This window comes from Epinephelus lanceolatus, chromosome 4 (assembly GCF_041903045.1).
Source record: "Epinephelus lanceolatus isolate andai-2023 chromosome 4, ASM4190304v1, whole genome shotgun sequence".
Classification (NCBI taxonomy): domain Eukaryota; kingdom Metazoa; phylum Chordata; class Actinopteri; order Perciformes; family Serranidae; genus Epinephelus; species Epinephelus lanceolatus.
Window position 1 is genome coordinate 32674702 of NC_135737.1, and position 27865 is coordinate 32702566.

The window sequence follows — 27865 nt, forward strand, 5'->3', positions numbered from 1 at the left end:
GAAATAAAATGTCTCAATTTAAATTCGTCATCAACTGTTTTATTTTGAAAATCCTAACAGGAAGTTATGCATATTGAACTTATGTCTGCATTGACGCGGGTCGTCCCCGCTGTTGCTCCCCGGTCTCCAGTGTGGATTTACATACCCTGATTTCCGTGGGACTGGGAAGCGATAGAGGAGGGTGTAGAGTCTTTCAGGAACTGAGGAAACAGCCGCAAACAGCGCAATTTAACAAATGTTCAACTTGTAGCCCGGTCTTCGGTTGTCTCGCGCCTCCTAACCGCCGTCGGAGTAACGTTTACGCCACTTTTCGGAGCTTGTTTCGGCTCTGTCCCTGGATTAGTTTTCTCGTCTTGAGGAAGGCTGGGAGGTTTTCGGAGAAGTCTGGAAGCAGCTTGAGTTTAACCCGGTTTGAAGGGCTGTGGCCATGGCCGGGGGTGGTGGTGGTGGGGTTTCTCCGTTGGGGCCCGCGCCGCCGATGTGGTATCACCGGGATCTGAGTCGAGCGGCGGCCGAAGAGCTGCTGGCCCGGGCGGGGAGAGACGGCAGCTTCCTGGTGCGGGACAGTGAGAGTGTCAACGGGGCTTACGCTTTGTGTGTACTGTAAGTAACTATATAAAGAGAAGCTTGAGTGAACTCTAAACATGTGTGTGCGGCCTCGTTTGACTCTGTTTACCAGGAAAAGTTAGTCGCCAAAGTTCTGGTTTAAATGGTAAGTTGGTATTTAAGCTAGCACATGCCTTCAGGGAATCTTAGGTTTTGTGTTTAAGTCACTACCTTATCTGTTGTTGCTTGACCAAGCCACACCAGCTTTACTTTCCTGCATCATTTGATCAAATTGTAGTTGAAGCCTGCGTGAGCCAGTTATACAAGGCATTTGTTTACTTTCTCCTGGTAGTCAGTGAGTGCCAGAGAGAGACTGTCTGTCTACCCAGCAGTGAAACTCCAGCATGGCACACAACTTTAGGGCTGTCCCTGTCTGTCTTGTCTCTGATGTGGTCGCCTGCAGCGCCGTTTTTACAGGGCACTGAAACTGAATGGCAGTGGAGGTAAATATAAGCATCTATGTGGCTGTTGAAGCCTTGCTGATGTTTTAATTTAAGGTTGATATAAGCAGCTGGCTTAGCTGAGCAGTTACACATACTCCCTTCTCACACAGTATATCATAAAATGACAATAGGGGCCTGTCAATAGTCTCTGCTGGAAGAAGTGATGAAACACCCACCCTCATTTGCACAATGAAGACTTTACCACCAACCACCTCCATGTTCAGTAACATAACCAACCTTACCACCTGCTGACTTGAGTAAAAGAAACTGTGTCCGTACTCTGTGCACCTGACAAGCAGACAATCAAGATTCAATACAGACATTACAGCCACCATTGTGCAGACTTGACATTGGCAAGTCAAATAAACGTGGAAAGGGGGTGTTTAACTGACCAAAATGACTCACGCCCCCACCCAAGCGCCCACGCAAAGTCAAACAGATACATAGACTACTACTGACTGTGCAGATGCAGGAAGGGCCTATGCCATGTGACATGGTACTCTGACATTGACTCGACCTACATCCCCTATCTGAGAGTTTACCCCATGCTGAGTTCATTGTGCATACATGCACACCAGCAGCAGTACATACACTGTATGCATTAATTTGTGAATGACTACACCATTACAGAATACATTATTTTGCAGTCTGACCTCATTATATACTTGGCCAGTTAGACAGACTCACCCTTGTGTACATTACTCCATATAAAAACCCAGAAAAAAATAATCCCGCAACCCATTTTGGCACATGTCTAAGTAAAATAAACACTGGCAAATACCAATTTTTCATACTTTGCTGGATGCACTTATTCAGTAGGTCACTCTATGACCAACAACATTCCTCACATCCATGCATCATCCATTTCCGGATGTATTCCCGCCTCCACCTCTCCCTTCCTCTCCCCTTTCACCTTTCACATCGTAGACTTTGTTTCATCTCAGAAAGTTTCCTTCATGATGCCTTAACAGGGTTTAGTCAAACTTGCTTTACAAATAATATAACTGCTTTTTACCCAGAAGATTTTTCTCCACATACAAAAAAGTAACGATAACAAGACATGGCAAAAGTATTGTCAAACCAGTGATGATAGATCAGTATGACAGAGACAAGCTGTATGCTCTCATGAATGATATATTCAAGAACTGGGATGACCGAGTATTTCGCAACAGTCGCTGACGCTGTATAGTCAAAGATGTTAAGGTCAACAACATTCAACTCTCATTCTTGTGAAGTCGTGCTGATATTACTGAGTTTAAAAAAAGCATTTCCAGGAAGTAAAATCTGAATCACCAGACGTGTGAAAAAAGTTCCAGACTACTGAATGGCACACTGCTTTTAGTCATGGCCCCCAGTGTGGTGTACCAGAGGTTCAGGACTGATGTCTTTACCAGGTCCTCTTATCGTTGAATGTCTTTTGTCTCCTATGCTTTAACTTTCTAAACAATCTAGTAAAACAAACTGCAAAATTAGCTGGTTACAAGCTTGCCCTGTGTATTGGTAAATTAGTAAGTTGTATTTCCTTTTTGCTGAAATATTCATTGTATTGTAACCATTTTGTAAGACTTTGAAGACATTTTTATAATCTTTTGAAACTAGCATATTTTAACTGCTTAAACCAGGTCCTTTGGTCCTTGCACACAAAAATGTACATGCCAAAATGTTTCTTTAAACCTGAACATGGTTACTAGACACTGCTTTTGTAACTTGCATACACAGATAATGTGTACTTCCTTTTTGAGGGACGTGGAGGCACCAGTGTGTTTCAGAAGTGTTTCCAGTCTGCTGCTGTCTGAGAATAGACTGGTGCGAAAGAGCGTTTCTGTTGGTGACTTTACAGAAGCTGCACAGCAGCACTTGGGACTGACTCTTCAGCCTCTTTCCCTTCGGGCCTTTGCATTTCACTTCCTCTTAGTGCACATGTCAGTCTGCAGGATCTGTGTTTTGTTTGTCTGCATGCAGACTTTTGTAAGAAGTGGCCATTTCACCAGTTCACTGAGTGCATTAAGTATGCAAGGGGTGTTTGGCATTTCTGTGCCATAGGTGGTGCAGATAAAGTATCCTGAATAGTGTTTGGTATGTTAGAGCTTTGTCATTCGCTGCTACAGTGTGATTGAAATATTAAAATATTTGAAAACCTCTTTCTAGGTAGGGATGTTTTTCTAATGTTTCCTGCTGCAGTGTCACAACCTTTAGATTGCAATAAGAGAGATGCCGACCATCAGGTGAAGCCACGTGTTTCATTTAAGCATGTGTGTACGCATCAGTGTGACAGCTACAGAGATATTGAACCGTTTCCTATTTTTCCTGTCAGGAAGATGTTCTGTGGTATCAGTGCAGCGCGTCTAAACATGTCGGGGTTCAGGCATGGCCCTCTGTGTTTCTGTGTGTGTTTGAAACCTAGATGTTTCTGGGAAAACATTCCTCACCAGGAAGGCGTGTGAGTGGGTGTATGTACAGTTTTATTGCCCTGTGGAGATAATGGGTCAGACATTTTTTAAATGTATACTTTATCTCCAGGTAGCCTATATGTATATTAGTTTTGTTACAATACTGGAATTTCTAACTTCAGTGCAGTATCTTGGAAAATATCGATATTTAATACCATTTTCGATACCACAGGAAAAATTGTGATTGAGAGCATGCGATTTAAATTTTAATTAAAAGATAAATCAATCAAAGCTATAACATGACAACGATGACTTTTCATTTCTTGGTTTGTAGCAGAGAATAACAGGATCACTGCATTAACAGTAAGAGGGAGCAAGAAAGTACAGCTGGTATCGGGGTGATACTGAGCAAAATGAGTATTGAAAACCATTTCAGATATTAACTAGCGACATGTATTGATAATTTTGACAACACCAGTGTATTTTTATGGCAGTTTCATACCTACAGTCAATCCTTCTCTTTTGTGATCACATATTAAATGTGAGGAAGATTTGCGATAGTGAAGAAACTTGTAATTGATTGAATGAAATTAAGGGCAATCAAGAGGGAATGGAGGCTTTTACCTGCAGTCACCTGATCAGTGTGCTTCTTGAAACGAGAAGCATGGCATGACAGGCAAGAGCAGTGAGGCACAGGCTATATTTTTATTGATAAGCAGGCTAAGAATTATATAGAACATTTTTGCTAACTATTTTAGCCCCTTGGTCGAGTGTGTTGATGCACAATGCACACACAGTTTACAGTGTGGGGACTGACTGAACTCACGTGGTGTACTTGAGGTTGACGTTGGATGAGACAAAAGAAGAGGAGGTGGCACTCTAAGCCAGCAGGACAGAGGGAGTCCATGGGGCAGTCATTGCTCTCAAGACAGACTATTGTTGACAACACACACAAACACACATAGACACGCACACACACACAATGCTTCGGGTCTATGTCTATCCCATAATAAACCTCTCTGTCTTTTTCTCCGTCTCCCTCCCCCTGCTATAACTTTGCTGCTCCTGAAACAATAGTATTTATTCCACAGACCCACAGAGAATCTCATCAGCTGCCAACAGGAAGACGCACACTCACATGCAGAATACTGTACACTTCAGTGACTTCTGTGTATGGATTCTGTGCCACTGAACAATGCATTGTGTTTTATAACATGACAGGTTTAAATGTAGATGTGGCTTCAGAGGCCAGACCGACAAAAGGAACAGTTCATCTCACTGACTGTGTTTGTTTACTGCCAGGCCTTGAAAGCAAAGGATGCAAATATGTTTTTAAAGTTTATACTGTTAGAGTGAGGAACTGCTGGAGTTGTAATAAATGGAACTATTATTGGCAGCAATCAGATAAATGTGCTGTATATAAATCACTTCAACATGGGAACTTCTGTACCAGTGTCCTGATGGTTTAGCTGGCAAGGACCCATTTTGTATAACTCTGACACTGTGGGTTCAAATCTGTGCCAGAACCTTTTGTTGAATGTCTTCCCCTGTCTCCTCTGTGTGCAGTCAGATTAAGACAAGAATACAAAAAAAAAAGAAACCACAAAAAATTGACGTTGTTTTTGGTATCTGAGCCACTACAGCAGGAATCGGTGAAAGGAAGCCTGTAAAAACATAATTGCCCTCAGTTAGGAAATAGTCCAAAGGTTAAAACACAGAGAGCAAATTTAAAACACATCATGATTTATTTCCTGATGCTCTGGAAAGTGTTTTAAATTGCCAGCCAGACGCTGCCACAGTTTTGTGGCATTTTGCATGGCTATATTTGATCATACAAGGCTGTCAGTGATCTGGCAGAGGAGTTTATAACTGAGCTTCTCACACCATACCGTCTGAAAAGGCCCCTCAGGTCTGCTAGTCTGGGTCTTTTTACTGTTCCAGAGTCCAGGTTAGAAACAAAGAGTGATCGAGCCTTTTCAGTTCTCGCTCCTCGGCTTTGGAACAGCCTCCCACTGAGCATCAGATCAGCTGATTCTGTTCACATCTTTAAATCTCGTCTGAAAACGTACTTTTACAGAAAGCCTTTTCTGACACTATTAGAGTTGAATAGGTATAATAAATTCAATTGCTTTTTCAGTCTAAAATATGCATTTTGCTGCAGTAAAAATGACTGAAGTGAGATGAACAGACTGAAAACTCATCTTATTAAATAAAAACAGATATTGACAAGGTTTTCCCTCTGGGGACATAATTTGCAGTTAAAAATAAGTAATAAATTGCAATGCATTGCATTATATGTTTTGGCAATACTCAGCATATAGCAAAACATTTAAAATCATAATAATATAGTATCATGAGTTAGGCTAAGTATCATGCTATTATCGTACCGTGGGGCCTTTGGTGGTTCCCACGTCTACATGTAACTCCCTGTCGAATCCCAAAGAAATATTGATTTGATTTTTTTTAATGCCCACCCAGTGTGCTGCTGCTGATTTTCATAACTCAGCTAATCGTCAGACTCATGTTGACCCGGTCAGGATCAAGGTTGTGAGGCCAGGTTTGATGAACGGTGTTGACCCGTTCAGACAGAAGGAAATGCAGGTTTATTCAATGTTGCTGTGCTGGTGTGAGAAGCCGTATAAGTAACATCGCCAGCTTAAAAGTCAAGTCAAACAGAAATCAACTTAGCTTCTTATAAAGTTACATTGGCAGTATATTTTAATCCAGTTCATGTTTTGGTTGTGTGTAAAGCCGTGGGACACTGACCTGGAAAGACCGGAAAAACAGCTGAGGGGTCAGGGCAGGATGAATTCCCGACATGGATTTATCCCTCCCCTCCCTTTTTATATGGTGTATACTCACATACTGTAAATAAGCACAGCATAAGCAGCAGTAAAAGCATTGCTTTAGTGTTTTGCATTGGCTGCCGTGCTCCCACACATTCAAACAGATGCACAACCATAACACACACGTACAGTGTACACACCAACAGACATAAACCACAACATTTGCTTGGCAAATTGAACATTTTGTGTCCAGTCCACTGAGCAGACATGAAGTGCAGACATGAAAATCATTAAACTCCAGCTTTTGGCTGCAGGCGTGTAGCCATGGCAGTTCAGTCACAATGTCAGAGCATTGATCTGTGATCGATTGGGGAAAATAAAAAGCTTGTGATTCATTTAGGAATGCAATTCAGACTGAAGTTTGATGCGTAGTTGTTGGCTAAAAGAAACACAACAAATCTCGAGTGTTTCAAGAGAGGACAAGATAGTTTTCTTTTATCTGTACTGTATCTGGAAAAATCTTGTCTTTAATTTTGTTTTGTTTTTACTTTGCATTGATTTGTATTGTGACTGTACAATGTATAAAGGCTAGGTTCCACTCTGCTCTGCTCTACTGTATCATGCTACTGTAAGAATAAAGTCTGCTCACAACTGTGACAGACAGCAACAGGTTGAAGCTCTCCACAGTGTCTAAACCCCCCTTACTCTCACACATGCATAAACACACCCCTAACCTCTGAGGTCAAGTACAAGAGAGTATGTGAGCATGCCAGACTTGAAATGTTACTTTTTTGTTGAATCAAACAATCGTCTAAAAGTTTCTCCTCTTCTCTCACTTCTCCCTCCATCTGTTTTTCACTGTGTTTGCTCCAATTTCCTGACTGTCCTCTTTTCCTCTGTGGTGTTTCTGTCTCTGTAGGTATCAGAAGCATGTCCACACATACAGAATCCTCCCAGACGATGAAGGATTTCTGGCTGTACAGGTACAGAGAAGACACACACACTCCGCTGAGGTCAAGTGTGTGTGCATGTGTGCAGCAAAAACTGTATTTGCTTCAGTAGCAGCTGGCAGGCAGAGATGCTTTTGTTGGCTCTGAGCTCTTTCTCTCTCACTCACACACACACACAGACACACTCACACACACCAACAGCAGCCTCTTTGTGCGTTGTGCCCAACAGCTGTGAAGTCCCCACCAGCAGCCACTCACACACACACACACACACACACACACACACACACACACACACACACACACACGGCAACATGGTGCTTCAGGCGATCCGTGTGGCCACATCACAGACATCTGTGTCCCTGCTGTATGATTTCTGGGGCCTTAGCTGTGACGTTGAAGAGAGTCAGAGGAACTGAATATGTTTGGGAGCAATGTTTACCGAGACAGTTCTTCCTGGTTTGAGTTATATTTAGACCACTGGGTCATATTTGCTTACATAACATTAAATGTGGAACAATAGGGGCCACCAGAGATTTCAATAACATGACTACTTGTAGCCAAGGAGTTTGGATGTTATTGTTATGTTCATGCCATGTAGCAAATGACTTTCCTCCTCTTCCTCCTTCTCTTGTCGAATCTCCCCTTGAATAGCCTCCTCCCTTTTGTAACTGTGCAACACTGGAATGTTTCAACAGCAAAATTGTACAATTTGCAAAACTGACTTTAAGCCCTCGACATTATTTGTGCAGTAATAATTCCATCTCTGCAGTACACTGTGCAATACACTTTCTTATTTCATTCTTGCCTGTTCAGTTCTTGAATTTATACTTAGCATGCTTACAGTGCGATACACATATTTGTACATATTTCTTTATTTTTTAATGAACTAATGATTAAAAAATAAACTAATTTAATTTAATTTAATGAAAGTTCTGTGACATATCTTGATTCTCCCTGGGAATCACCAAAATATTTCTGATACCTGTTTTCCTCTCAGACATCTCAGGGCGTGCAGCCTAAGCGGTTTAAGACGTTACCAGAATTGGTGTCGCTGTACCTGCAGCCCAGCCAGGGTCTGGTCACCACCCTGCTTTACCCTGTGGAAAGAGAGGAAACAGCTGTTAGCGATGACAGGGACTATTCAGGTGCCTCCTCAGCACGTACCGGCACACTTGTATGCTCTATGATTGTCACCCTTTTTTTACATTTTAACTCTCCTTTTCTGTGATTGGTAGATGGGGAGGATGAGAAGCCACCCCTCCCTCCTCGCTCTGCCTCCACCTCCACCCCCCCTGGTCCAGAGACACCCACAGAGAGGTACAAAATCTACAGTATGAGGACTCCTTTATTGTGTCATTTTAAAAATATTAATACGTAAGCGCTGATAATCAAACCACAAGTCGCAGGGCTTCCTAACCAACATGTTACCCAGGAGTGTTCACACAGTAAGATATTTTGAAAATGTACGTACAAGCTCACAACCGCAACCCACACACACACACACACACACACACACAGGAAGGATGTTGCCTCAGTGTGAATGTGATTATCTCAGCCCTGCTCACAGAAATAGTAAGCAGAGGTATCAGTGATTATGTGAACAAACAAACACACAGTTCCTCATTGGCTTTCACTTTTTCTGTCACATGACATACGCGCACACACATCGTAAATGAAGCATTGCTACATGTTAATTAAACATCAAACATAGCAAACAGATCATCATTAGCACACACACACATACACATATATTAATAACCTCCACTCTGCCTGCGTGCCCCCTTTTGTTTGCATAAAGAAGGAAAGCCGCATCCTGTTAAAACTACATAGGATCGCAGATGGTACAGGGTTTGTGTGTGCACACAGATATGTGTGTTGCTCACATCTGTGTTTATTAATGAGCAATTAGTGCCTTCACTCAGACTATAGGGAAGTGAGTTTGGTGGCTGAATTCATCATTCTGATATTTATGTTGCAGTTAGAGGTTACTTTAGTTTTCACAATATATAACTAACTAACAACAGGTAGAATTTTGCCAAAGAGATGAAAGAAATACCAAAATTAATGTGTTGCAGTGAACTTTGTCACAGTTTCAACTGTAGGTCAAATCACTGAAGCAACATCCTCATTTCTGTCACAGTAGAAGTCATTAGTAAAAATGTCAAAATAATCTTAAAATCAACTGTGGGAATAAGCTGTCATACTTCCCACATATGATTCCTTAAGTTCTCCTAAATGAGTTCAAATGACATCGTACATCAGACATAGTGAAGGAACAAGACATCACCTTTTTATTTACTCTCAACGCTTTTAACAGTCTGTTGGTTTGCAGACTTTACTTAACTTTCATGAAAGCCACAGTGTAGGCCATATGAAAGGGTCGTCATCATAAAAAAGTCGTAGTTGTAGAGGTTACAGCAGAAAAAGTGTTTTGTTTGGCCATATTAAAAGTGGAAAAAAAGGAAAACTCTGCAAGCTATTGAAGTTTGTATCAGCAGTGTTTCCACTAAGGAAAGAGCACCGCAGGAGGTATTGTGCAGTATTTCTGTAAAAATGAAAAGGAAGCTACTTTCTTTTTTTGACTAGACCATTTTTGCCCAGTTTAGAAAGAACTGGCAACCTATTAAACCACATCAGTGACAGTCCATAATACAAACTCTTAAGCTAGTTGTAGAGTGTGTAGGAGGCTTAGGGGCATTCTGCTGGCTCATGTGGTTAACTTAGAGGGAGTGTGTCTGTTTTTCTATGTCCGTGGGTGGCAAGGTAGACACAAGTCGGCCCTCTGTGTTCGAGGAAGTGTGTGATTCTAAAAATCCTGACAGCACAGATGCAGACACACACACATGCCTTGCAGATATGGCCTCTAGGAAGTCCTTGACATCTGTGTTTTCTGATACAAGGGAGGCAATTCATCTGCAGTTTTCATACTCACTGTTTTGAGTCTCAGCTGAAAGTTTAAAAATCTGTCTTATTACACTAATAACAATAAATTATCATAATCACCATGGCTCTAAATACTCATTGGACTTCATCTGAATTCATTTTAGTGCTCCAGCAGCTAACGGCCTTAGCACCATCTCCCACGAGTACCTGAAGGGCAGCTATGCTCTGGACCTAGAAGCCGTCAAACAGGGAGCCTGCTCCCTGCCTCACCTCAACAAGACACTAGTGGCCTCCTGCAAACGCCTTAATGGGTAAGAAAGACACACCAGCGCATATGTAGGCACAAATATTCCAAACACACTCTTGTCTGTGCATGTTCTACACAAAGGTGTTTTTTAATGTACGGTATGTGCTCGTCACTCATTAGTAAAAATTCACAGCCTGTAGAGCTTCCTTCTTCAACTCATCCCTTGTTTCGATTACAGTGGCACATGTTGGGCATTCAAACATTTTGATATGTCACAGAAAATAAATTCGATTTAAATAAATGTGACAAATATAACTAAATCACATGGTCATTAATCATCTGGAAGTCATTCTCCATAGATAGATCTAAATGAAGTAAGTTGTCGATCTCTGATTCCCCAAACAGGGAGGTGGATAAGGTTCTGTCTGGTCTGGAGATCCTGTCTAAAGTCTTTGATCAGCAGAGTGCTTTCATGGTCTCCAAGATGATCCAACAGGTACACATCTTTTCCTCTATGTATCTGTGTGTGTGTGTGCATGCTTAGTCACAATGGAAGCAAGTGGAGAGCTCTATGTCGTCCTGCTTTCTATGTCTAACAACTGGACTGTGGTCTTTTCTGTATGCCTGCTATCCAGCATAATATGTGTGTATGTCTCTGTGACCTCGTCTGTCTCAGTCTCAGGAACGCAATGTCTCAAGAATGCCTTGAGGAAATTTCTTAAGATTTGGCACAGACGTCCACTGTGAGTCACAGATGAAGTGATTAGAAGTTGGTGGTCAAAGGTCAGAGGTCACTGTGACCTAACAGTTCCTGTTTTTGGCCATTACTCAAGGATTCATATGCTTATTATGACAAAATATCACACAAACAGGATAAAATGATGAAGTGATGACATTTTCTACCCAAAAGGTCAAAGATCAACTTCACTGTGACATCATAATGTTATTCAAAAACACATTCCAGGCCAATACTTAAAGTCATATCCCAGGAGCAGAAGGGGAGACATTTGGTTAGATACAGAATTGGGACACTAATCTTGGGTGCCCACCTTAAAACTGTGGTGATTGTATAGATCAGTGGTTCTCAACTGGTCTATCCTCAGTCATTAAGTCTTGACCCAAATTTTTGACACTCCACTCAAATCTATTTCACAGACACTTCCTTGAAATTTTATGACTTTTTTCATGAAATACAATAGTCTTTTGGCGCGTATTCGTGCCTATTCGTCATCTTTGCATTGACTATTGTATGTAATATACAGACTAACATTTTGAGAATTTCTAGAAAATATTTCTAGAAAAAAAAGTTGTAAAATTACATGAACAAAGTTGCAATATTTTGCAAAAAAGTTGTAATTTTTTTAGAAAAAAAAGTTAAGAATTTTGAGAAAGAAATCATAAGATTTTGAGAAAAAAACAAGATTTCAAGGAAAAAACATAAAATTTTGGAAAAAAGTCAAAATATTGAGAAAAAAATCATTAAATTTTGAGACAAAAATCGTAAAACTTTAAGAAAAGGTCATAATGTTTTTAGAAAAAAAGTTGTAGAATTTTGAGAAAAAGGTCATAAAATTTTGAGGCATGGATGCAAACTGTAACTACAACTTGACGGGTTCGCGTAGGCATATAGCGACGAGGCGGTGATTCGAGTTTTCCTCATGCCTCAGAGGAAAACGACGAACACACTGATTTACTGATTGATAGAGGACCACGCTGAACAACAGCAAAACTATATCAAAACATCCGTCATCTGTGGCATGACTAAATGATAAACAAATGGTCATTTTGTTTGTCATTTGTAAGACACTATTTTATTGAGAAATATCTGTTTGTTGTGCTGCGCCATTTTTATAGTTGGAAGGCCATTTTATCATTTTAAGGGCTTCATTTCCGTGTGCAAAACCGTTATCGTAATATCCCTCCTTACATGCCATATTGTTTCATACAGGCGTAGCAAAAAATAACATCTCATCCTTTCTTGTCTTGCTTATGTTCTACTCTTCTTATCAAAATTTACACCTTATATGGGTTGTAACTGTTGTTTTTTCCTCCATCAGTCGGTGAATCAGGGTGGAGACCAGGAGCTGGAGAACCTCGTGACCAAGCTGGCAATCCTCAAAGACCTGCTGTCCTCTATAGAGAAGAAGGTACAAGCATTCAGTATAGTCAGTCATGTGAAGGCATGCACCCTCACACATGATCACTCACACGGACAGCTGCTAGTTGGAGGTGGTTAGTTTAGATAACCCTCTCCATATGATGGATCATCTGTCCAGAGGCCCTGCTGGCTGCATGTGTAGCCCAGCATGACGACTCCAGGCTGGTGTGTGTGTGTTTGCGACAAAGTCAGAGAGCCTTTTCACAACACATGGAACACACACAGATAGAGACAAGTGTGTGTGTGTGTGTGTGTGGGGGGGGGGGGGGGTGACATTTTTAGACCGAGCAGCCAGTTGTCCATTTTTGTAACAGCGATTTAAAGCATTTCGCGTAATGTGTAAAGGCCCAGGCACATCAAATAAACTTCAGAGAACTAGCGGTGTCAAAGGCGTCCTGCTTGCTTCATCACCTGACGTTGCCGTGTCTCAGTCAAAAAGTTGCACATGAACACACTGCAAAGACTGCAGCTGTCAGCAACCAGCGTGTATGTTCTGAATCTGTGTGAGAGGAAATCACTTTTCACACCAGCAGGCAGCGGTAGTCTGTCATCGTCATTCAAAAAGGGAAACTGAAAGACTGTCTTGATGCTAGTTTGCCAGTTAGCACATTAACAACACACTCCAATGTTGAAGGAACAAAGCATATTTACCGTGCAGCAGTGAACAATAGCAAACCATCATGAAACATTTCTGTGGCTAAAGAAAATTATCTCACCCTGTGTAACAAGTTTGTTTTGGTCTCACTCCCTCTTGACTGTAGCAGTATGTTTACTTTCCTCTCTTCTCATGCACTGAGCTGAACAGCCAATTGAGTGATTTCATTCACCGAAGGGCTCCGCTGTCTTGGGCGCTGATTCAACATACTTAATTGGCCAAAAAAAAAGCCAACGAGGGGCTGACGACAAGCCCGCACCGACTAGGGTGACAGGTGCTCACCAACAACCAACTGTTGGCTTGGTGTGTCAGGGCCTTAACACTGATGACGCCAGATGGAGAGGGTGTGCCCTGTAGGTCAAAACAGAAAAGCAATTAAAGCTAAGTTTGTTTGTTTTTTGTCATGCCCAACAGGATTTGTAGGCACAGTAAACCTCACCAGTTAGACTTTTTTTTTTTTCTATCCCTAATGTTTAAGTACAGTTTGAGCAGCTCTGCCATGTCAAGAGGGGACACCGTTTCTACTTGGACTTTATTTGTAAGGAGCTGCCTGGGAAGGAAATGGCCTCAGTACAATCAGGCTACATGCCTTGCCTCGTGTGATGTCACTGGCTCCACCTTCTCTGCTCCTGTTAGATCACATCCAGGAAATGGGAAATTGTATCCTTGACACCAACACTGATGCTGAAAACAATACAGATTATCTGTTTGTGTCCTTTCTCTTATGTGTGTGTGTGTCATCTTGTTTATCTTTCCCTCTTTTATCATTTCTTTCTTTTAATTCTTGCTGCTCTCCCCTGCTCTCTCTTTGTGCCCCCAGGCTCTCAAAGCCCTCCAGGACATGAGTTTGTCCTCTCCGTGCTCCCTTCCTCCTCTCCCCATGCGTCACAGCAAAGCCATCCCTGTGCAGGCCTTCGAGGTACAGCTGCACACACTTTACATACAAACTCAGAAACACACTCATTTTATTTGTTTGTCTTTCTGCAGGGTGATATGACATCAGTATGATGACGGTAATAATAATGTCATCTGTTTCTACCTTTTGACCTTTCCTGGAAGTGCATCAACAAAAAACTGAAACTCTTTCTCACCCTTTATTTAATGAGGGAAAGGTGACGAGAGCTGCAGTTTAGCAATTATCAGAGTGAACCCATACTTGTCACTCAATGGTCTCAATTCTCGTTTTCCCCTACAAGACATTCAAGCTTTTCTCCACTCTATAGTCAATTTAGGTATGCTTATTTTAATCAAAATCTCACTTCTTCTATATTTCATGTTGTATGACAGGAATAGGAAGCTTAAGTAAAGATTATTTTGTGTTGACTTTAGTCTGGGGGCAAACCCTATATCTATTATAGAACGCTGAAACTCCTGCAGATATGATTAATAAAATGCTCCTATCAAGGAATGGTGGTTTCGTTTCACAGAGGACAGACTGAGCCTGAATTACAATAAAACAGGGTGTGAAGTCATATATTCCTCCACACACAGCAGGAAGTTTGTCAGCAGAGCTGCTATGAGACCACAGGAATGTTTGTAATGCACTTCCTGTGGCATCATCAGTGGCTTTGTCATAGTACATGGTAGTTGTCACATTTGGTACAATAGCCTATGCACAATGAGCACGCAGCTAGCTGTGTATTACTGACATTTTGGCTACTGGTAATGAGATTATAGTAAGTAGTAAGTAATTATCAGCAGGAACATGTGGGGGAAAGGGTGAGACAAAGAAGGAAGAAGACAGGAGGGATTTGAAATATTAGCTGTCAGCCAAGTCTGCATCCTCTGTGGTGACCTCCTTTCGAGCAGCTTCCTGTTGCACAGGAACAGAAGTGTTGTTACGATGGGGAGATAGGTTTGAGATGTGGCACCTGGTTCGCCCACTGACACACAAACAGATCCCATCGAGGTTTGAAATGATATGACTCAAAGGCAGAACACATTTTTGTCAGTAGATGAGTAGTATGTGATGAACAAACATATATTAACTGTTTTCTAAAACTTCAGTCAACAGGATCAGGACATTCTGTGTGATCATCAGAATTAGATTTTACACTGTTAATAGAAGCAGCAACCTTGTTTTGTGTGTGATAACAATAGAGTGAGAGAGTCCACTGCTTTACTTTGGAGACCCCTGGTGGTGTGAAGATTTGATATGAATGAAAGTAGAAAGTAGACAGCTCTGTGGACACTTCACATCACAAGCACCTCCAGTTTCTGTGAATGTGTGTTTAACCCTCGCCCTGTAATCCACTTCAGGTAAAGCTGGATGTTTATCTGGCAGAGCTGACAAAGATAGGAAAGAGTCAGAAGTACACTCTGTCAGTGGACGTGGAGGGAGGACGACTGGTGGTGATGAAGAAGGTGAAGGACAGCCAGGAGGACTGGACCACCTTCACACATGACAAAAGTGAGGATTACACAAACACTCATACAACATATACAATGACCTCAGTATGTTCTAAGCTGACATGAGTAATCAGTGTTTCCCACAGGAAATTATTCAGCAGAAATCTGTGGAGCAGATGTAGTAAGTCACCCAGATAGTGACGAATCTTGTCTTGTGATTTGTAGACAGCTCTCTAACAACGACATTCATTAAAGGGGACCTATTATACTCCTTTTCAGGTTCATGCTTGAATTTTGTTTTTTTTTTTACGAGAACATGTTTACATGCTTTGATATTCATAAAACATTTTAATTACCCCATACTAGCTGTGCTGGAACACCTGTATTCACTCTTTCTCTCAACATTTCATTTTAGCGCCTGTCTCTTAAAGCCCTGCTCCGGAAAAGTTCCGGTCCCAGTCTGCCCTGACTGTTCGGCATTTCATGGTCTTCTATATCTCGTGTCCCTGCACTATCATTAGTACTGATATTGTGGCACTACCATGAAAAATCACCAGTTAAACCTTCTAAACCAAAATCATCATAACCGGACATGTTGCAGCAAGAATTTTATCAGAGCTGTGGAGAAAACAACAACATTGGCAAACAAGTTTACACGTTTCCTTGACATTAGCATGTAGCTGCTATATAAAGAAATAAGTCACAAGCCGACATCACCTTGTCTTGACGGTAGGAAAAAATGGTGGAGATGAAGTGTTCAGAAAGGTTTGAAGCCTGAGGTTTTTGCTCACAGGGATCACTTTTACATACGTTTATTTCATTATTTGGAACTGTGGTCATGATTAATATGAATATCCAACATTGTAACATCCCACTATGAAAATGGTTAAATGTCTCTAGACTCCAGGGTAAGAGATGAAATATATTTATGGGATCAAGCCTGCAAGAACACATTATACTTGATGGTAACTGTTTGAGATGCAGTTGCTGTGTCCTTCTTCATGCCTTTTCATCGTTCTCCTCCCTTAACTTTAACTGTCTCTAACCCACTCCATCTATTCCTTGACCTTGCTTTCCCTCCTGGTATTTCTCTCTCTCCTTATCTGTGACCTTCTCTCTGTCTGTGTTTCTGTTTGTCTGTCTCAGTCCGTCAGCTGATCAAGTCTCAGCGGGTGCAGAATAAACTGGGCATTGTTTTTGAGAAGGAGAAGGACAAGAGCCAGAGGAAAGACTTCATCTTTGCAAGTGCCAAGGTCTGCACACACACAGACACACACAGACACACACAGACCGAGACACACACACACACACACACACACACACACACACAGCCTCAAACAAAAATTTGTAAATGTCTGAAAGCACAATCTCCCACAGTTACTAAATCATTCAAATCACGTGCAAACACATACATATTCAGACCTACAAGGAAATACTCCCGCATTACTCTGTGACTTGTATATCCATAATCAGACGAAGGACTGTTAACATGGCCAAGATTTGTGTCACAGACCCACACACAATTTTCATGAATGAATTCACTTTCCACCGACACTCTTCCTGTATTGAGAATCTCAGCTCTGCATTGTTTTTTCTTCGTAGATATTTGTCTTTCAGTGAAGAAACTAGTCTAAAGTTATGTTCATTTAAAATGTTTAAAGGTTCAATGACAGCACATAAACTCACACTGATTGTTAGTCAGCTTTTGAGTGCTGCTACTTAAAAACAAGGTGCCCTTTAGTAGCAACTTGCACTCATCTATGGGTGTGTGTGTCTGTGTTTCTCAGAAGCGGGAGGCATTTTGCCAGCTGCTGCAGCTGATGAAGAACAAACATTCCAACCAAGACGAACCAGACATGATTTCCATTTTCATAGGCACCTGGAATATGGGTGAGACACACACACACATTTTTCTTTTCAACATGCAACACACACTGACTTATCATGTAGTTTCACATGTTGCAGAACAACACAAATTCATGTATTTTGTCTGTAGGCTCAGTGCCTGCGCCTAAGTCTCAGGCCTCGTGGGTGTTGTGTCGTGGCCTCGGGAAGACGCTAGACGAGATGACAGTCACCATCCCTCATGACCTTTACGTGTTTGGAAGTCAAGAAAACTCTGTGTGTGATCGGGAGTGGGGGGAGTCACTGCGTGCCGTGTTGAAAGAACAGACAGAACTGGATTATAAAACAGTGAGGAAACAAAGATTTAATAGTTATCACATTATTTGATTACAGTGGTGTTATTTGTGCTTGTATTGAAGTCATGTGGTGGGTGTGAAGAAAAAGTGAACGTGATTTGTTTGAGAGAGATGAGGCCAAACTGAAGATGAAGAAAGATATTTTTTGTGCAGTGTGACTGCAGAGACAATGACCATAGGTGCCTCACTGTCTGTTGTTGTCACTGGTTATAGATTGCAGTGCAAACTCTGTGGAACATTAAAATTGCTGTGCTGGTGAAACCTGAACACGAGAACAGGATCAGCCACGTGGGAATGTCCAGTGTCAAGACGGGAATCGCCAACACGCTGGGTAAAAACATTACTCAGTATTAAGTCCTTGTTCTTCCTTTATATGCTTTACTTCCTCTTTATAACCTAGAGGAAAATGTGACCAGTGGAAAAAACGGCACAATCAAACGCTGACTCAGTGGCAACTAAAGGGGTTATTATGGATTTTATGTCTGCATCTTATGTGGTTCTTATTGTTTTTAGGTAATAAAGGAGCTGTGGGTGTGTCCTTTATGTTCAACGGCACATCTTTCGGCTTTGTGAACTGTCACTTGACATCAGGGAATGAGAAGATTGCCAGGTATGCACCACAGTCCTACACACACATCACTTATAGCTACTTTATTTCGGGGTCTTGTTTCTTCTTTCACCTACATTGTGGTGGATATACTTTTATTGAGCGTCAGATAACATCACAAACACACACAACACACATTTACCTCTTCATATCTGTGACACATGTGACTTGATTGTTACAGGAGGAACCAGAACTACCTAGATATCTTACGCCTGCTGTCTCTAGGAGACAAGCAGCTGAGCTCCTTCGACATCTCGCTGCGCTTCACACACCTCTTCTGGCTAGGAGACCTCAACTACAGGCTGGATATGGACATACAGGTGAAGCAGAACGCACACATGCACAGGGTGATGAAGTGCAGCAGATTTGGATGACACTCATGTTTTGGTGCTGTCTGTTTCGTGTCTGTGTGCAGGAGATTTTAAACTACATTAACAGGAAGGAGTTTGATCCCCTGCTGAAGGTGGACCAGCTCAACCTGGAGAGGGAGAAGAACAAAGTCTTTCTACGCTTTGGTTAGTATGCCTGCGTTTTTAACAGACATCTGTCTTAAAGCACTGCCAGTAGAGTGTCCATCCCATGTGAGCCATGTCCTTTCCTGTCACCCTCTAGCTTCACCGTGACAAAGGCAATAAAAGCCCACAAATGTATCTCTTAAAAAAATTGTAAAATGCTATGCTTTCAAACAAGTAAATGTGTGGCTTCTTGCTTGCAGCGGAGGAAGAGATCTCATTCCCACCCACCTACCGTTATGAACGTGGCTCAAGGGACACATATGTGTGGCAGAAGCAGAAGGCCACGGGGGTATGTTTACTAACTCAAACAACATCACAGATAGACGTCCTCCCAGCCAGTTCTGGCAGCTGATAACTCTCCTGTGTCCTCCATTTTTTGTCTGTCTCAGATGAGGACGAATGTTCCATCGTGGTGTGACAGGATCTTGTGGAAGTCATACCCAGAAACACACATTGTCTGCAACTCCTATGGTGAGACCCTCAGCAGAAAATCATTCAACAAACATGTTTCATTTCAGTGTAACCGAGGTCCCTTTTTTTATCAATTTAGTAACTGCGTATGGTGGTTAATTTCACCTAAACATCAAATACAATAGTACAATAGTATTTGCTCTTTTGTTTGTCAGGCTGTACAGATGATATCGTGACCAGTGATCATTCCCCTGTGTTTGCTACCTTCGAAGTGGGCGTGACCTCCCAGTTTGTCTCCAAGAAAGGTACAAGTGGATTAACGTAAATTCTTCCAAAAAACCCCCAAACTTATTTCATGTACTGTTTTTATTTCCTCTTCCTGTCAGTCACTCTTCCCTCTGGTCTAAATGTCTCTCTTTCTTCTGTTCTTGCTCTTTCATAGGCTGCGGTTAGGCGACATCATATCAGCTGATTTTTTAAAACAGAGCTGACTCTGTGCACATTTTAGAAACTTGATGATTTGTTTGTTTTCCAGCTCAGATTGGGACAGTTTTGTAATGTTCTCCTGTGATCTGGTCAATGACTCACAGCTAGTGTCAGGAGGGTTACTTTTAAAATGTATTTCACTACAGATTACTGAATAAGTGTCATTTGTAATGTATTCTATTAGATTACTCAAACTAAGAAATGTATTTTAAATACTTTGGATTACTTCTGGAATACTAATTATCTTGCTGAGTTCATTTGTCTGGGTCTTAAATTTCCATGCCCAAAACACACACATTGTCATGTAGCAGGTGCATTGCACACACACACTGTTTAAAAGGCTGTTACAGGGAAATGCGTGCCTCAGATGAATGTTACACTGTGTCCTAACAGCAAGTGAGTGACGCACCAGTCCACACTGAATCTGTTAAATATGCACATCTGTTTTGTCATGTAAACAAACCACATAGGCTGCCTGTCAGCTGTGCACTCAACTGGACATGTAACCAGATTGTACTTTCTATCTCTCAACATTTGGTACTGGTACTTTCTGTCTCTCTTTGTTTGTACTTTTTAAACAGAAAATACATGTTTTATATTGTGATACGGGAATTACAATAAAATACAATACAGCCAGCAGCAAGTAGGTTGTTGTCAGTGATGGTCATTTACCAGAAACTTTTCCACTTCCTTCCAGCTTTAGGTTTTTGTAGTTGAATGAGGAGGTGTTGTGTAGATAATTCTTCATTTCGACTTTACAAATCAGCCGTTCCCCATCTATTGCAGAGCTTTCAAAGTGAGCAACAGGAATAAATAGGAACAGGACATCAAAAGTTCAGCTCAAAACGGCAGCAATGTGTCGCACATGGCCAGGTAGAACATTCCTATAGAAAACAATGCAATCAAACTGACGCTCACTAATTCAGTTAGGACACAGTGTTAGACAAAATAAAACAAAAACAAATAAGGTAATCTCTTTGTGTAATGTATTCCAATTTAAACTGTAGCTGTAATGGAATCCAGTCACTCATATTTTGTATTTCAAAGGTGTAACACCATTACTCGCCAACCCTGCTTACATGTGAACAGAGGCAGTAGGTTGAGCTGAACAAATTGGAAAACAAAACATCAACCTGTTACTCTATTTTCACAAGATTTAGGGTTTACCTGCACTTAAAATTAATGTAAAGTAACTGAATACCAGTTATTAAGTTCACAACGTTTCATCTCTTTTGTCTCACTCTGTTTCTCTTCCAGTGAGCAAAACTTCACATTTACAAGTAAATTCTGTTTCAGTCCTGTGTATATGCTGTTCTGTGATACCTACTCAAATCTTCCCTCCCTTCTTCCACCTTCCCCATCTCTCCTGGCCACCTGTATTTGTGTAGGTCTGCCAAAGTCCTCAGAGCAGGCCTACATTGAGTTCGAGAGCATTGAGGCCATAGTGAAGACGGCGAGCAGAACCAAATTCTTCATTGAATTCTACTCCACTTGTCTGGAAGGTGAGAGGAACCTGCCTTCACCTTTGAAGCAGCTCATTCATGAAAATCCACCAGGTGTTATAGCACAAAGAGTTTCTTTAACACCAAGTGGATTTAACAAATATTATGTGTTTCTTTTTTTTTGTATCTTCCTCCCTCCCTCCCTCCTAATCTCAGGCAGTCAGTATACCTTTAAGCTCGAATCCATTTTTGACCCGTGCTGCATCCCCACTTCCTGTCCTCCTTGTACTGTTGAATGAAATGTTATAGCAACATTTTCCTTGTCTCCTTCCCACCTCATTCCCTTTGTCCTCTCTCCCATCCACTCTGCCCTGCATTTGTCTCTCTGTCTCTCATCATTAGAGTTTAAGAAGAGTTATGAGAATGACAGTCAGAGCAGCGACAACGTCAACTTCCTGCGTGTGGGCTGGTCCAACAAGCAGCTAACAACGCTCAAACCTCTTCTGTCAGAGATCGAGTACCTGCAGGACCAACATCTGCTGCTAACAGTGAAGTCACTGGATGGATATGAGTCCTACGGTATAAAGAGAGCATTGTTTTGTAGTGTGGCTGTTTAATTTCGTCAAAGTTGACTTTTAGTCCAACAAACAAGCATGTGTGTGTTTTTCCTTGCCAGGAGAGTGTGTGTTGGCTCTGAAGTCTATGATTGGCAGCACAGCACAGCAGTTCCACACCTACCTGTCCCACCGTGGCGAGGAAACAGGAAATATCAGGGGGTCCATGAGGGTCAGAGTCCCCGCCGAAAGGATGGGAACCAGGGAAAGACTCTACGGTAATACTGTGTATATGCAACTGTGTGCTGATTGTGTGGTTTGCTGTGCAGACAGAAAGAAAAATTAGTAGGAGACTTAAACAGACACCAATTAAAAGGGATCAGTGTTTCTAACCTGGGGAAAGGGAAGATGTAAATGAAGTAGGAGAGACAAATGAAAGGACTTTTAAGCTTTTATATGCAGATGTGAATTGTCCAAATGATGCACTTTGATGTAGGACACAGTGTTTTTATTGTGTTTCAGAGTGGATCAGTGTGGACAAGGATGAGACAGGTGGACCAAAAGGGAAATCCACTTTGGTAACCAGAGTGGGACATGAATACGTCAAGTGAGTACTCTTTTAATTCTGCTCTGCATTTACTTTTCTACTAAAATGCAACATGCAAAAACATGACAGAGCAGGTAAAAACAATCTGTAGAATATTCTACACATTAAGTTTCAGTTAGGGATAACAAAAGTATTTTTAAAGCATGCATATATGTGTTAAAATCTGTCTCATTTGTTATGTTATTCTTTCATCATCATCTTTCATCAATCTTTATACGGCAAAAATACCATTGTCATGTTGTATTTTAAAAAATAGTTACAGTATTGTAAAAGCTTTATTTCAGCAGCCATGTTCCCTGGTGAAATGTCTCTGAAAAATGCAGCACAAACATGCTGTCAGACAGAGAAATTGATATATTTGTAAGTTTCAGAGTCCACTGGAAACAGGAACCAGCATATATGTTTTAAAAATCTTTATCCATATTTTTTATTTTGTAAAGATTTAACCGGAAAGTATCTGTACACTCGATTAAAGCTCCTAAAACTTGATTGGTCTGAAATTGTCATATTGGCCATTTGCCTGATGACGACCCAGTAAGGCTGACATGTTCAGTTTTTGGAGCTTTAATGCAGTGTGTAGATACTCTCCATATCTTACTTACTTACTCCTCTTCATCCCCTATGGAACATAAGGCTTTAGTGAGCTCTGTCCACTGCATTCGATCCTTGGCATGCAGCATGCTTCCAGCTCCAGTGTCACAGTTCTGCACCAGGTGGTTTTTTTTTTTTGCTTGGTGGTGTCCATCTTAAGGTGACTCTCGTGATCCGGCCCCATTCCATTCTTAGCACATGGCCTAGTCATCTCAAACATCTGTGTGTGATTTCTTTGGCGATGTTCCGGTTACTTGTTTTCTTGTGCAGTTCAAGGTTGGAGATTTTGTTTGGCCAGAAGATCTTGCATATTTGTCTCTCCATATCTACCTTTATTGAATCTGATATCCTGCACCTTTTGCCAGGGATGTGGACACAGGCAAGTCTCTGAATCCTCTATTTTGTCCAATTTACTGACTTGTTATGATGTGCTCTCGGTGCAGGCCATCTGTGGTTCGTAAACAGCTTGGAGAGCTGGGAAAGGTCAGCGAGGAGGGAGAGAGGAGCGGCAAGGAGGAAAACGCTGCGAGGTACAGACACATTTATGTAGCTTATACTCAACAGAGAGTTTTCACACAACATAAAGTGGAACCATTAAACATAAAAGAGGTCAGCTGTCAACCACCTGTTCTGTTTTTGTGTGTATTGTAAAGACCTAAACAGGACGCACCAGACGGTGATTCATCCATCTGCAAGAACAGCTACAATAATCCCGCCTACTACATCCTGGAGGGTGTTCCCAACCAGTCGGCAGCTGCGCTTTCACCTGAGCTTCTCCCATCTCCTACCTCTGCAAATCCCCCGGCAGCTAAAGCTCCTCCTCCATCAGCTGGAGCTCGAACCAAACCCCCTTTTGTGCCATCAGGGCCCTCTCACCCACGTAGACCCATGACAGGACACCCAGTCCGCGCTATTAGCGAGGAGGGCTCCTCAGAGGACGATGGAGGTGCCTGTGTAGCAGGGGCTCAGGGAGGTGGTGTCGCAACAACGGTTGGAAGCACACTGAATCGACCCCCTCCTGACTTCCCCCCTCCTCCTCTCCCCAAGGGAGCACTGGAGATGGTTGCAGAGGCCCCCTTCCCCAAACCTCGCCCCCTGTACCCAGACCTGACTGAGGTCAGGATCCCAGCAGCCAGCCCTGCTGCCCCACTGGCCCTTGGAGAGGGTTTTAGACGAGGAGGAGTAGGTGGAGGAGGAGGAGGGGGAGGGGGAGGAGGAGGAGGAGGAGGACCAGGGGCATTGGATGACCAGTCGTGCTCTGTGCTCCAGATGGCAAAGACACTGAGTGAGAGTGAGTTTCCTGGGCAGCCTCCACGTGCTCCGTCTGCGCCGCCTCTTAGAGGGCAGCCGATGGGTTTGGGTTTGGAGGCCTGCCGCACCTTCCCACCCAGAAATGCCATCACAGAGAGTATTGCAGAGGACATGCCTGAGGAGGTGAGCAGTTTATTTATTTATTCATTTGTGGTTTACAGTTTTATTTATTGAAATTTTCAAGGCATACATGAATTAGTGGTTTAGTGTCTAAGTTTCAAAGCCCATTCTTGGACAAGTAAATATACTTAATTAAAAGTAAAAAATAAATGAATAAAATAAAAAATATAATTATTGTTATTAATACAAGCTAGCGTATTGTATCTCTGACTGTGTAGTGATGTTGTTGACATATGTTCTGCAGCAGCTGTGATGAGCTGCAGTGTTCCTAAAGCAGTTTTTAGTTGATCCCGTGTTTCATTTCCCCTGTGCAGGCACTTTGGGGCAGCAGTAGCTCATCTTTGTCTGTCGGGGAGTCCTCAGTGGGGGAGTGGCTTCAGAGACTGGGGCTGGAGAGATATGAGCAGGGACTTCTACACAACGGCTGGGACGACCTGGAGTTCCTCAGGTACATACACTCACACTCAGACATGTTGACATTCATGCAGTGAATAAAAATGAAAGCTGTTGCTGTAGACTGAAAATAATTAACAGTAAAATAATCTCTATTGTCATTCTTCTGTGTAAATCGTCATTGTTGAATAATAATAATTGTTTTTGCAGTGACATCACCGAGGAGGACTTGGAGGAGGCAGGAGTGCTTGACCCCGCCCACAAGCGGATACTGCTGGAGAGCCTCAGGCAACAGCAGCAGCAGCAGCAACAGAAATAAACTGTTTGAAACTGGTCTACGACTGGTCCAAACTGGCCCGGCACCACACCGGGTCCCAAGAGGCCAAATCTCAGCTGAACTGAACTGAACTGAGCTGGAACGTGCCAATTGATGCCAGACTGTGCCTTCTGAGAGAAATTGCACTTCATTTGTACTTTCAAGAAAAAAAAACACTTGTAGAACCACCATTGTTTTTCACATGTACTGTATGTGTGTTGTTGTTGTCGTAGAGGTGGCCTTATTTAATGAGAATCATTTCAGTCCTTTTAAGCGTCACTACATAACCCTCGGCTTGAAACCTAGTGAGAAGATGCAGGATGAGATAACATTATTTGTCCTGGCCAGACAGAATTGGAGATACGACTCACGTGAAGAGCAGCTGATGCCTTCACCTCTGACCTGCAGCTTCAAGCGAGTGGTGAAGCTTGTTTTCCTTTCTTTGCCCTGAGAAACCTTAACTGAGGCGAGATAGAGTTTGAGACTCCTCAGATACGGGGAATGCAGACTGTCGAGTTTAAAGCTAACTGAGAAGAGGGCTTTTTTTTGTGGGAAACCAGAGCCTGAAAAGCAGTTCAGACATTTTTAACAATGTGTACTTCTCTGAGTCTCAGGTTTTTCCCCCACTAATGGTCACATGTGGGGAAACAATTTGGGAATTGTTAGAGAGCACTCAAGGGTAATTTCAGCCCACAGCTCGGGCAGAGGAACGCCCTTGCTTCTGTGATGGAGGCGGAGAGGAAGTGGTGAGACAGGAGAGGAGCTAGCCCTGACTCAAGTCAGGCCAAAGTGAGATCAACTCGCATTTCTCAAATTTTGTACTTTCGTGATGATGTTTCGGCCACTGTTTTTTAAAATGGTGGCGTTTATTGTCTCAGAGTCTCTGCATGTATTTATGTTTTTATGTTTTTTGTTTTTTTTTAATGATAAAGGGAATATGGAGCAAACCAACCAAACCGGTCCCAGTGGAGCTAAAAGTGCATATTTCACCGTGGTACAACATTTAATCACCACAGCACCCCTGATGTCTGATTTGTTCACACTCAACACTGAGATTTTAGATTTTTTTTCTGACACTTGCAGATTGTGACAAGTTGATTACGTTATTAGAAATTGAGAATGCTTTTTTCCCAGAAATCTGGAAGTAATTTGAAGATATACCACACAGGATTCTCCTTGAAAACAATGTGTAGACTCATATAGAAGTAATCTCTCACAATTATCAGAAGTGTGTGGCGGTGTGTTTATCTGCCTGTGTTTTCTGATTTTCTGTGCCCAAGATGTTTATAGTCATTTACCCCTTAGTGGTCAGGTGAGGTCAGGGCTTTATGAATGTAGTGACCAGGTGCCAGACTGTAAGCAGTAGGCATCAAAGAAACACAGCGCGGTAAAAACACACATATAGCGAGGCAAAACACCAAATGAGAGTGCATCTGGGGTCAGCTTTTACTTTCATTTCTGCTGACCAGCATTTTTACAGTCCTGCGTAGTATACCTTTAAACATTGACAAGTGACAAATGCATCATACGGATTCTTTGCACAATCTGTGTTTGGTTCATTGGTCAAGAAAATCTACTAGATTAAGGCAGTAAAATCAGCGAACATGTGGTAATAAATGCTGTACCAAAGTGAAATGTCACCCTGAAGGTTTTACCCAGCACACATTTCTCATACTCACACTTAAATTGTCTGAGAGGAAATTTAATTTCAATTAAGAGAAGAAGGCAAATCTTATTTTAGCATCTTATGACCCAGGTTTGATGGGCTTTATGTCACATCACTCATTTCATTTTGTGGTAGCCAAATAGATTAACGAATGATTATCCCACTGGAGATTTACTAAGCCATCATATTGTCATTGTCTTGGAGAAACCATTTGTCACCAAAACATTTTTTTCTGTAATAGAGATTTTTCTTACGTTGATTTTATTTGGTTCTTGTGTTAAATTACAAGAGACACAGTCTAATTTTTGGATTACACATGGGAGGAGATGTCACCTCTAATGATACATTCAACACAGAAAAGTCAGGTTCCAGCAGGACATGGTTTGGGTGATGTTGTTGTTCCCTGATGTAACCAGCAGGTGGTGCTGCTACTCCATTAACCTCATCAGCAGATGCTGAATGTGTAAACTTTGGGGAAATAAGACACAACCAAGTCATGTCCAGTGAAAGGAATTGTTTGTTTATATGTTGTTCTTGAGCGGATAGAAGTCATAGAGTTGACTCACCTGTTAGTGTTAGACTGCCTTTGTATGTTCTTAATTTAAATCCTGCCTCCTCTTCTGCCGGCGAGACTAGAAGCCAAGCCAATAAGCCAGTTTATAGTTGTTTTAAGAGATGATGTGTCCTTTAAAGTAGAACTCTAAACTCAATGAATGTGTCGTTGCATAGTTGGGACTCAATATGCGATTGTAGCAGTTTCATTGTTTGTGTAATTTTCATCGTGATCCCAAAACAGCCGTGTGTTATGTTGCTCACGTTCAACCTTAGATTCAGCACTTGCCTGTGTTATGTGTTGTACAATTTGTCTAATTTTTTTAACAGCCAAACAATTGCAGAGACTGTGGATCTGCCGTTCAGACATGTCAAATCTGATGTCTTTTTAAGCATTTTTTTGGCCCATCAGTGTTCTCACCTGTGTGTGTGAGTGTGTATGTGTGTGTTTGTATTTTTGTGCATGAGTGGAAAAATGATGCCATTTCTCTGACACACTCCATTTTATCTTGTTCCTTAATGTAGTCGCCTCTTTTTGGTTATGTTAAGTTAATGTAAGTTCGCTCATGTATTTTTTTTTTTTTTTTTCAATTAAAATCTAATATCTTTCCTTATTTTCTACA

General features: G+C 41.8%; 1 protein-coding gene across 1 annotated transcript; it reads left to right on the forward strand.

Moving 5' to 3' along the window:
* Positions 1-88: 88 nt before the first annotated feature.
* inppl1a (inositol polyphosphate phosphatase-like 1a) lies at positions 89-27865 on the forward strand. The gene is made up of 27 exons (XM_033631812.2): positions 89-603; positions 7145-7208; positions 8176-8323; positions 8414-8495; positions 10226-10372; positions 10714-10804; positions 12366-12455; positions 13942-14040; positions 15381-15531; positions 16617-16723; positions 17258-17360; positions 17467-17663; positions 17885-18002; positions 18185-18281; positions 18460-18598; positions 18694-18793; positions 18994-19082; positions 19183-19264; positions 19420-19509; positions 21079-21192; positions 21535-21711; positions 21809-21964; positions 22209-22293; positions 23328-23414; positions 23538-24318; positions 24630-24763; positions 24919-27865. Exons 1-27 carry the CDS (start codon positions 428-430, stop codon positions 25025-25027), a joined length of 3813 nt encoding a protein of 1270 aa, XP_033487703.1. The 5' UTR covers positions 89-427; the 3' UTR covers positions 25028-27865.

What these genes read in the sequence shown, in the direction of transcription:
- inppl1a (XM_033631812.2), top strand. Translation starts at nt 428, where the DNA reads ATGGCCGGGGGTGGTGGTGGTGGGGTTTCTCCGTTGGGGCCCGCGCCG. An exon ending in CAAAGTCTTTCTACGCTTTG is followed by an intron (nt 18,794 to 18,993) that starts GTTAGTATGCCT and finishes TCTTGCTTGCAG; the next exon opens with CGGAGGAAGAGATCTCATTC. An exon ending in AGAAGCAGAAGGCCACGGGG is followed by an intron (nt 19,083 to 19,182) that starts GTATGTTTACTA and finishes TGTCTGTCTCAG; the next exon opens with ATGAGGACGAATGTTCCATC.